This window comes from Crocodylus siamensis, chromosome 11 (genome assembly GCF_052110815.1).
Source record: "Crocodylus siamensis isolate JL-2025a chromosome 11, ASM5211081v1, whole genome shotgun sequence".
In the NCBI taxonomy this organism is placed as follows: Eukaryota; Metazoa; Chordata; order Crocodylia; family Crocodylidae; genus Crocodylus; species Crocodylus siamensis.
The window spans coordinates 55,148,787-55,160,383 of NC_143405.1; the positions used below are offsets into that span (position 1 = coordinate 55,148,787).

Genomic DNA, 11,597 nt, shown 5'->3' on the forward strand with positions numbered 1-11,597 from the left:
ACGCTGTATGTGCTGCAGTCCTTAGGCACATGGGGGTGATGGGAGGATGGAGTGTAAGCCTCCCCTCTGAATTTCCTGGCATTGTCATTCCAAGACAGACCCGTTGCGTTATTTAAATGCAGGGTTTGTTTGTTTTTTTGCTAAAAAATTTAATTAGAAACAGCAGTAGGCTGGTTATATAATGTGATTAATTGCAGTATTAAAGTGAAAAATATAGGGCATACAGGTCTTAAACATTCACATGCAAAGTCATGTGTGAGAGTCAGAGACCAGGGTGAAATGCAAGACTTATCTGTTTGATTATGTACTTTTCATGGGGCAGTGATTTATTCCCTGTGTAATTTAATCAGAGTAATGAGCAGATTGCTAACGAAAAAGAAGCAAACAAACATCTAGGAGACAACGAAACTAAATCATTTTCACGATGTCTCCAGAGGTTAGGTCGTACCTTGGAAATAGGATGATGCTGTCAGTGGCAAGCCTGCCCCTCACCAAGTGCATAACACTAACTCCCCCAGTGAAGTGGGGGTCTGCCACTGAGCTGTGTCTACTGATTAGCATGCATGTGTCCAGGAGCGATGCAAGGACTTTTGGTGTCCTAGGCAAACAAGATGTTGCCACCTTCCCTCGTAACAGACTTGGGACCTGGTGATGGTGGGCACCCGACAGGACCCTGGAGCAGTAGCTCAGCTGTGCCAGAGCTGCCCTGCTTGCTTCTGACCATGCCCAGATGCCCAAGGCAGCCCTCCATATGTGCGAGGTGTGTGCTGCTCCTCTTCAATTTGCCACCCTAGGCGGCTGCCTGTGCTGCCTGGCAGTTTTGCCAGCCCTGCCTGTTTCTCCTGGGGGAAATGGTAATAAACTTTCAGAGCGCCAGAATGATTTTACAATATTAGAACCAGGATTATTTCTTTCACTTCTTTGAAAAGCTGTTAGCACAGAAGGACTGAAGTTTGAAACAACAGCCTGTCTTGCTCATCTGCCTGCAGCCTCCACAAAACGTTGGACAATGGCTGGTATTGTTTTATGCACCCTAAGGTTGCTGAGAAATCCAACCTAGCTCAAGAATGACTAAGGTTGTGTCCCCAGTGCTGCCAGGAATGCCTGCTCATGCATACGCCCTGTGCACCACTCCCATAAAACCCAGGATTGTGTCAGTGAAGCCTCTTGTGGCATCCCCAGCATCTACATGCCAGAATGCTAGATCCCAAAGTCTTAGGACCAGCTGTGGTACATGTTGTAGAATGGTTTCATCACCACATTTCTGGGTCTGGGGAGAGTGAGACTGGGTGTGGGTGTGCTCAGGAACATCCTTGCCAGGACGTGGCGGTGTGGGCTTCGTTCACACCTACCCAGAAAGTCACTGAAATAAGTTGATTTCCTTGTTCTATGTGTTTGTGTTCTAAGTGCATGAGGGCATGTCCTCACTGTCAAGTTAACTCAGGTGACACCTGGGCTTCAGATCCTGGGCCAGGTGCAAAGAGCCACATTGCAAAGCTAGACCCACACTGAAAGCCATATTGCTGCATCCCCACCTACATGAGACCTATGGACTTCTGGAGGCACAGCTCAGTTCTTTGTACTGCAGTAACCTCAGCCCCTCTGTAATCCTTTCTCTGTGAATGGTGGAGGGACTATCTTGTCTTTACTGTCCCATTTGTAGAAGTGCAGCCTGACCAAATATAAATAACTCAAGCCGCCAGCATGAACAAGCATGCTGCCGTGCTGGCCAGGTCTGAAAATATTTTGAACATAAAATAAAGCTATGAATTACCGCAGTTGCCATCAGGAAATTCAACAGACAAAAGTTAATCTTAGACTGTCATGTACACACATTCAACTTAGATAGAGAGGATGGGAGTCGATGAGGGATGGTCACACCTTAAGGTGGCTATCCTCCAGGCCCAAAGGATAACAGTCCCTGAGAGAAGCAAGGCGGGTAAGAGTGCTCAGAAACCCCCCTGGCTCAGCAAGGGCATTCAGCAATGCCTGAGGACTAAAAGGGGGGCATACAACCAGTGGAAGGGAGGAGCTATGCCGAGGAGGAGTACTCCTCCTCAGCCCGGGAGTGTAGGAGGGCTATTAGGAAGGCCAAGGGAGAGATGGAGCTCAACCTAGTATCCAGGATTAAGGACAATAAAAAGTCCTTTCTCAAGTACATTGGGAGCAACAAGAGGGCACCAGGCAATGTAGGGCCCCTGCAAGACGCAAACAGTAATCTTGTGGCTATGCCAGACAAGAAAGCTGATATTTTTAACAGTTTCTTTGCCTCTGTTTTCTTGAACAGGGACCGGGACATCCCACCCACCAGAGGTAGGGACAGTCTCAGGCATAGCTCTGTCAGGCCTTCAATCAGCACAGATGTAGTTAGGGATCTTCTGGAAGGGCTAGACATTTTTAAATCTGCAGGTCCAGATGCCCTCCACCCAAGGTTGTTGAGGGAGTTGGCAGGGGCCATCGCAGAGCCCTTGGCCTGGCTGTATGAGCATTTGTGGTCATCTGGCCGGGTGCCGGGGGATTGGAAACTGGCTAATGTGGTCCCAATTTTCAAGAAAGGGAGGAGGGAGGACCCAGGTAACTATAGGCCTGTAAGCCTCACCTCGGTGCTCGGGAAGATCTTGGACAGAATCATCAAGGAGCGCATCTGTGGGGACCTGCAAGGGAGGTCATGTTTGGGGCAATCAGCATGGGTTCATCAAAGGCAGGTCCTGCCTGACCAACCTGATTGCCTTGTATGACCAGGTGACTAAATCCTTGGATGATGGTGTCGCTGTGGACGTAGTCTTTCTAGACTTTAAGGTGGCCTTTGACACTGTCTCTCACCCCATCCTCATCAATAAATTAAGCGACTGTGGCATTGATGCCTACAGTTGGATGGGTAAAAAATTGGCGCCCCCACAGAGTAGTGGTGGATGGGTTGTACTCAACCTGGCGAGATGTGAGTAGTGGGGTACCCCAGGGCTTGGTCCTCAGGCCCGCACTGTTTAACGTCTTCATCGGCGACTTGGACGAGGGGGTGGAAAGCACGCTGTCCAAGTTTGCTGATGACACTAAGATGTGGGGCGAGGTGGACACACTTGAAGGGCGAGAGAGGCTGCAACTAGATTTAGACAGACTACAAAAGTGGGCAGACGAGAATAGGATGGGGTTCAACATAGACAAATGCAGGGTGCTGCACCTTGGGAGAAGGAACCCACAGCACACAGACAGGCTGGGGAGTTCCCCTCTTGAAAGCACAGAGGCGGAACGGGATTTTGGAGTCGTTATTGACTCCAAGATGAACATGAGCCACCAATGCCAGACCGCAGCCAGCAAGGCCAGCCATACCTTGTCATGCATCCATCTCAAGCCGGTCCAGAGAGGTGATACTCCCACCTCTATGCGCAGTTGGAGTACTGCATCCAGTACTGGGCGCCGCACTTCAAGAGGGATGTGGCCAGCCTGGAGAGGGTTCAGAGGAGGGCCACCCGCTTGGTGAGAGGGCAGCAGGACAGGCCCTATGAGGAGAGACTGAGGGACCTGAACCTGTTCAGCCTCAGCAAGAGGAGGCTGAGGGGGGACATGGTGGCTGCCTACAAACTCATCAGGGGAGATCAACAGCAAATAGGTAGAGACCTTTTCTCCCCAGCACCACCTGGGGTGACGAGGAACAATGGTAATAAGCTGATGGAGAATAGGTTTAGATTAGAAATCAGAAGGCAATATTTTACAGTTAGGGTGGCCAAAATCTGGAACCAACTTCCCAGGGAAGTGGTCCTCGCGCCTACCTTGGGTAAATTCAAGAGGGGGTTGGATGATCACCTGTCTGGGGTCCTCTGAACCCAGCATTCATTCCTGCCTGTGGCAGGGGGTCAGGCTAGATGATCTGTTTGGGTCCCTCCTGACCCTAGCTACTATGAAACTATGAAACTTAGTGAACTCAAATATCTTGCACTTATGGGGATGTGGGGGAAATTGCAGTGAAGTCCTGGAGACCTAAACCTTTGAGGGGTTTGGCCTGTGCCCTTACTACAGCATGGGCAGGTTACTAGCACAGACATCAGAAGCAGCTGAGCTTCAGGCTGTTCTCCAGGACAGGCCAGTTAACACAGATGCTGAGCACCATGACACTAAGGTCAGAAGTTTTTGTGAATGGGTAAGAACTGAGTTAACAGCTGGTTGAAAGCCAGAGTTAACTCTGAAGTGAAATTAAGACCTGGTGGTCTCCATCTAATTGCAAATCTTGATGGCAGTCTTGGCAGAAAAACCAAGATCTAAGTGAGCATGGAAATCAGCATACTACTTTCATCTTCTAGAAATGGCACCTCCAGAAAAGGTGTTTACATTGCTGTGCATCGCAATGCATCAGTGCAATAAATGGAAGGGCTTCAGCTAGCAAAGGTATCAAGCCAGCATCTTCCATAAATGCTATAATTAATTCAAAATGTTTTAAAGATGATTACTTCAGCATTCTTGTGTAAGTTCTTATTTGACAGCTTTACTAATATGAAAAACACTGTATGATTCATAACAGAAAAAATAGACTTGAAGAGACTCCCAAGCTGAATACTGTGTGAACTCTGAATTAAAGGTTTAAAGTAAAAAGACACTTTAAAGTGATTTCCCTTTTTATAAGTGGCATGATGAAAGGAAGAGTCAATTGGCTAATGAGTCTCATTATTGTATACATGGCAGAACTGGCAGTTCTTATACATGGCATAAGAATATTTCTCCACCCCTAAGCTTGTATTTGTTTTATGTATTCCCAGCATACTTCTCACTGCGATGTGGAAACACTACAGGCATTAATCTATTTAGTATCTGATATTATCTGTCCTAATACAGAGGACATGTATTATATGAACATACTTTCTTCAGAACCTTCTTGCAGATACCGACCAAATCCTGCAAACTTAACTTGTAACTAATGAAAGCTTCCCCTAAATAAGAGTTGGCCCAGACTTTACAATTCACGTGAAGGAAAAATAGATATGATTAGTATACACTACATTTTGACTAGAAAAAAATCAAAACTAAGGCTCAAACAATTAAGAGCAAATTAAAACCAAAGCCACCTCTATTAAATCCCATTAAAACACCCTTTGTATTTTTCCTTTTCATAGCACCCAAGTCTCAAAAATATGGTAGTCTAATGAGAGTGCAGCGCAGTGAGGTTTTTTTCCCCCTCCAACATTTTTCTCTTCCATGCTTAGTGAATGTCATAGTTTAATTAAGAGATGTCAAAGGAATAGAAAGTTGCCCTGAGATAATCGTCGCCTGCTGCTAGCTAAATGCTGAGGTGAAGACAAGTGAGCAGGGCTATCATGCAAATGATAAATTATGGAGAGGGGGCAGAGTTCAAAAATACAAATGACAAAACTTTTATTTATAGGGGTAGGCTGACACAGCTCCCTCTGTCGCCCTTTGCAAATGGGCTTCTCTGTCCCTGTCTCTCTCCTGCAGGTTTTCCACGGGCTCACCAACATCCTTCGTGCTGGCATTCAGACGCGCAGTGTCCTCTGCAGGCTGGTTCACTTTTCTCACAGGTATCTCAGCTTCTAGCAGAGTGTCCAAGTCAAAACACACAGCACTGACATTGCCGTCTTACTGGAGCAGAAGGTTATGTTAAATATGTCTAAGTAATCTTGTAAACTAATGTATGCATCCCTGAAATATAGGGCCTGGTTTAAATTGTTATTTTGCATTTTTCATGAAAATCAAAAAATTAAACGTGGTTTGCAACAAAATGCCATGATATGGCCACTTGTGGGGAACTCCCGTATCATGGTATTTTGTTGCAACAAGACAGAGCCCTGGTGCTGCGGTGCAGTGCCCAGTCCCTGTCCCTCCTCTGCCCCAGCCAGTGGTAGCAGTGGGTTAGGTAGGCAGGGGGATGGAAGTGCTCAGCGCTGCCCCAGTGGGGCTCCTGTGTGCAGAGCAGAGCCAGGGGCTGGGGCGGGGCAGGGGTAAGTGAGGCTGAGGGGCAGTGGCTCCCTGCCCGCTACGCTCCAATCCCCCGACCCGCTTTGCAACCCTTTGTTGTTTGCGGGCTGCGGGCACTGCATTGCCAGACAAGTTTGGCTAGGCTAGGGTCTGCCAGGTGCTGGGCACACTGCCAGGTGAGTCTGTCCCGCCATCCCTTCCAGTGGGGGTGCTCCATGACCTGGGGGTGAGATTTGCAGCATTTTGCTTGGACACTTTCTTGGCCCCACCTCTCCCTGCTGGACACTCCTGATCCCTGCCCCCAGCCTGGTAAGGGGGCTGGGCTCAGCCAGCCAGATGACTCTAAACCTGCCCTCTCAGTCAATCAGTGGGCCTGGGTGTGAAAATGGCAGTCCCCTCCATGCTTGGGCCATGATACTAGAGACTTGAGCCCGCAATTTAAACCAGGCCCTACTTAACATACATCACTGAACAATGGAGCCTTTACAAAATCGTTTTAGCAGTCTTGATTCAAAGCCATTTAAACCAGCTGCAAGGCTTTCCTGGACTTCAATGAGCATTTGTCTGGACCAAAACAAGGTTCTTGTCCTCATCACACGGGGCTATGGGGTCCTTTTTATTTGTAAAATAAAATCAGACTCCAAGGCTCTTCTCCTAATTGTAGGCCGCTCAGTTTCTAGGGTCCCTTCTGGTTCCTGCTGTATGATAGGAACAGCCTGATTCCAACCATCTAATCCTTTCTATCTTGCACAATGGCTGCTTTGTACTGCCGGCTTCTTTGTCCTGGCATTGAAGGTTCTTATTTGGTTCATGACCCAGGACTTTCAAATGAGGGGATTCCCGTCTTTATGCAGGACCTTCAAGTTGGTCTGATAATTATCAGTCGCTACAGCAGGAGCAACTGCTCAGCTTATTGCTTATTTTTCCTGCCTGGAGTCTCAAATCCACACCAGCAATTTAATCACTTACTAGTTAGGTTTTATGGTGGGTTTCACCTGCCACACTGTCCATTTTCTCAGCCAGTGTGGATGACCCAGTACAACCTATGGGCTTCCTGTGTCTTTCCAGATCCCAGTAAACCAGTACTTCTGCCAAAGACAGTGTTCAGTGAATTTCTTGTACAATACTGCGTAGCTGTCAAAAGAGGGATACTCAGGAGCCTTCAAGCACAGCAAGGAATGCATAAACTCTGCAGAGACTGTCAGTACTATCCCACTTGATACCTGCCCAGAGCCATACTCTTCCCATGTGGCGTTCAACACTTCTGTGCCTCCTCCAAGGATGACTGCACTTCTGCAGGCCACAGAATTTTTCAGAGATCATTTGCTCAGGCAGAAGGCATTTGGTTTTGTGTAATGGAGGCTGTTGCAGCAGCACACCCATTTTTTTTATCGCAGTACCATTAGGCAGTTGCATTTTTAAACAGACACAGAAACAGTCTTGCTACGCACTTGATCAGACACAGGATTTCACTTCTGTGACTCCTGAAGGGGACAAGCCACACATCAACCTCCTGCTCTTTAGGCAGGGGGCTGGACTCGATGATCTCCCGAGGTCCCTTCCAGCCCTAATGTCTATGAAATCTATGAAATGCAGAAAGTAGATAGTAGAGGAGGCAGCAAATAAATTCTTTCACAGTGAAAGATAATGAACAATCAAGCTAGAAAACAAAAGAAATTAGAAGATGTAGGGATTTCCTTGGCTTTCCCCAACAAATACATCAATCAGCTAATCAGCATGAACCAGGTTTTTTAAAGTATTAGAGTGTTTTGTCATTTCAAAAATATTTTTTCTGATTCAGATTTTTTTAAGGGAACCCCACCTGGTTTATTTGCTTTTTATTAGTAAGCTGATTATCTGACAGATTAATTTTATTATGAGACATGCTACAGAGAAAAGGCATATGATTTCTCCTATTCAAATCTGTGCTGTTCATTAAAGTAAGGACTTTTGAAGGGTACAACTTTCCCTGAAGAGGGGATATTTCTCATAGCTGAAAATCGAAGAGAGATGGCTCTATGCATGATTTTGAAAGCTATCACTGTACAAAAATAAGATCTACTGTATCCAATATCCTCTGGGACAGTTCTCGTTTATCCTCAAACACATGAATTGACCTCAGATAATTCTGAGCTCACCTCAGATAATTAATTCATATTGCACTTAACCACTTGTTTAAATCTGCAGCAGGAGGAATTGTTTTGGTTGGTGAAAGACACACACAAACACACACATTTTGGAGAACAGACTTCTTTTAGCAGCACTCCAGGGACCGTCCAGTTTAAGGGTCAATTTGGGAATTTGCTTAGTATGGATATCTTTCTTTGACATCTTGACTGTTCTGGGTGATGTCCCGGACAAGGGAGGCCAGCAGTCTTTATGCCTTTTGGGAAATTTTTCTTTGGAAAGCTCTAGTGCTACTGTGCTTTGAAACGGGAATTGAAAATTTGTTTGATGAATAAACGCAGGTTTTTATATCATGGAGATTTCTCTTGCCAGCCTTGCAAATATCCACCTTAACTTGGTTACATTATATGTCTCTGAAAACTTGCAGTTCACGCAGGCTTGGTAGAGACTTGCTACGGTCCCCAAAGACTATCTGTGTACTAGGCATGTTCAAGCCCAGGACTCAGCAAGACTTCTTTCTGTAATTGCAGCTCTTGGGTGCTGCAGTCTGGGCAGGGTTTGGGCACCTGAACTGAAAGCCAGGAATTTCTTTCTTCTGTGCTCTCAGTGATTCCCTGCTAGGCCAAGTTGGCTTGGTGGAGAAAGATGCCTAATTCAAATACAGAGGGAACAAAAGCTGAACCTATGTGGAGAGACAGGAGTTAGATTTAAACAAAAGGTCTAAAGCAATTACTTGGGCCCATGAGCCACATAGAGAGTTTGGATGAGCTGTTGTGGGCTGGGTCAGCACGCTCCCCAACCCCATACTCCATGCAGCAGCTCACCAAAACTCCCTAAGCAGCCCCATCCCATCCACCTGGCTGCATGCCGTGCCCAGGTGGTTCCCAGCCAGTTTCCAGGGAGATCCTGGGATCACAGGGAAGTGACAGCGCGGGGCTGGGGCAGAGCTGGCCACGTGGCCCTGGCTGCAGAACCGGTGCCCATCACAGGGGCGTGTGGGCAGCGGATCACGGCTGTGCTCTGCACTTGGCCAGGATACAGCAGGGATTGGGGGAGCAGCATACAGGAGCGGGACAGGCAGGCAGGTGCCCAAGTGCACCGCCTCAAGATCCCAGCCTTGTCCCACTTCCAAACACCACTCCCCACCTGCCCATGCAGATGAGCCAGGGTACCCGGGCAGCAGGGCCAGGTCCGGTGGTGGCAGCCGGCAGGAACCACCGCTGCCCGGAAGCGAGTCCGACCGCCACTTCTTCCCAGCCTGTAGGCAGCAAGACCAGCTGCATGCACGATGACCTGGGCTGCCCCCTGCCTCTGGGCTAGGTGTTACCAAGGGACCTCCCTTGGCAGGGTGAATCTGGCCCGCTGGCCATATTTTGCCCATCCCTGGTCTAAAGGCATAACCTATAACTGGATGAAAAGTGCTAGAATGGCTAGGCAAAGGTCTTGGACAGAACAGGACAGGATTTCAGAGGGCAAGATTTGACCTTGTTGGGCAAAGAGAATAGGAAAGGGATGCAAAATCTAAGGAACAGACATAGGGACTGGCTTGGTGAGAACAGGAGTGGGGCAAGAACCCAGAGGTGGGGAAGATACAGGCATGGGACATGGACTGCATAAAAGGGAGAGGGCAGAAGGGGTCAAGCTTTGGGGATACTGTCCCCCCTAGAGCAAATTTTCCTTCAGAGTCTGGTATGGGAGCCAGTGAACTCCCCTCCTTCCCTCTCCCCCAGCACATTTTCTAGTAGTGATCAACACAGATGGCTACTATCAGTTACTTTGCTATTTCCAATCATAGTCGGTCTAACGTTTCCCAACCCTGCATAGTAGAAAAGACTCGGAAAACATTACTAATTCTGTCTTCCAAGCAGTGCTTGACTAATAATAAGGCCTCAGGCCAGTCATTGGAAAAGGAGGACAAAACAAAATACTAAATACCTGCTCATTACGTGAACGCCAGCTATTCAGTGAACTCAGTGAAGCAGAGGTCCTGTGGAAAACACAGCATATTATCACATAATAGAAAACCATTCTGTGTGTACACAAGGAAAAGCCAAATTAAGGTGGCACAAGCATTTCTAACTTTTGAGGGCTAGACTTTGCAAGCTTAATAATGTTCTTTTGTCCTAGGTGTGAACAATAAGTATTTGGAGCTCCGTTGTACCAGACTTTGGACAACTACACACAAGAAGTCCCTGCTTTCAGTATAAAAGCAAGGCAAGAGAGATCAACTGGATATAATAGAGAAGCTGGGGAGGGCACAAAGTGTTGTAAGATCAGTTTTCTGTAGGCCTGTTAACAGAAGAGTGAAAGAGAGGTGCTCTTGCCATTGTTTACAAGGAGCCCCTTCCACACAGCCGGGGCAGCAGGGAAAAAACCAACGTTGTTGGTTCAAGCCGCAGTAGAAAAATGGAGCCCAAATTAAACTACTGCTGGAATTTCCAAAGGCAACATATTTTCATCTCAGTTTGTGGCCAGAATCATCATGGGACCACCAGTGTCTAGTTAGTCAAGGCGTGATTCAAAATAAAATTAATAAATAAGGAACTTCCAGCTGTACAGCCCCTCGCATCCCATGTGGACAAGCTGATGCAAATGACTGTGGCATGCAAAGATTGTAAATGATTTCTGAAACCTTTGCGATGAAGGGCACCACACCCACAACATATCATTTGCTGCCAAGCCCATGCAAATGAATACGCAGTAGAACAGGGGTGTCAAACTCACCCGGCCCCATGGGATAAATGAGGGTGTTTGGGCTGGTCTGTGGGCTGGATCGGATTGCGCCAGAGCCAACGCATAGGGCCAGTCGGGGCGGCACCGTGTGCTGTGCATGCCCTGCACTGGTGCCCCCGTGCATGGTCAATCGATGCATCTCCAGCAAAACCAAGGCAGCGATTCTCCCACTGGCAGCGGGAGACCGCAGCAGGAGTGCTGCGTCGGGTTATGGGCGCTGCACTTTAACAAGGACTGGTAAAGCTTGAGGGAGTCCAGAGAAGAGCCACCCGCATGATCAGAGACTTGCGTGGCTTGCCACGTGAGGAATGGCTGAGGGACCTGGGACTCTCCAGCCTGAAAAAAACAAGGCTGAGAGGGGACCTGGTAGCAGCTTACCACTACATCAGAGGCGTACATCAAGGGCTCAGTGAACAACTGTTCACCAGGGCACCTTTAGGGAAAACTAGCGGTAACGGCCACAAACTCCTGAAAGATCATTTCAGGCTCAACTGTGGGAAAAACGTCCCGGTCAGGGCGTCCCCACTGCGGCAGAAGCTCCCTCCAGACGTGGTGCAAGCCCCTACCCCGGAACTCGTCCCGGGCAGGCCGGACGGCCGCCTCGCTGGGGTCACTTGCCCCCGCTTCTCTTCCCTGCCCGGTGCCGGGGGCTGCACCAAGATCCCTGCCAGCCCCTCACAACCCAGCAGCGCCCCGCCGGGGCCGAGCCCGACCCAGCCGCATCCAGCTTTCTCCTCAGGGCCATGCAGGGGCCTCCTGCACGGGGATCGCGGCGGGCGAGGAGCGGCCGGAGGCGGAGGCGGCAGCAGGGAGCG

General features: G+C 48.4%; 1 protein-coding gene and 1 long non-coding RNA gene across 2 annotated transcripts in view; one reads left to right on the forward strand and one right to left on the reverse strand.

Moving 5' to 3' along the window:
* Window positions 1-10,779, forward strand: part of LOC149855902 (uncharacterized) — a 60,303-nt gene extending 49,524 nt beyond the window's left edge. The window contains exons 4-5 of the mRNA XM_090022301.1: window positions 5,443-5,525; window positions 10,177-10,779. Coding sequence (XP_089878427.1) covers window positions 5,443-5,525; window positions 10,177-10,256 — 163 coding nt within the window. The 3' untranslated portion in view covers window positions 10,257-10,779. The remainder of the gene's footprint in view (window positions 1-5,442; window positions 5,526-10,176) is intronic.
* On the reverse strand, window positions 5,383-10,887 carry LOC149855903 (uncharacterized). Its single transcript, XR_016438515.1, has 3 exons — window positions 10,774-10,887; window positions 9,985-10,036; window positions 5,383-8,698 (listed from the first exon to the last, which is right to left on the reverse strand). It is a non-coding gene; the product is annotated as an uncharacterized LOC149855903 (long non-coding RNA).
* Window positions 10,888-11,597: the final 710 nt, after the last annotated feature.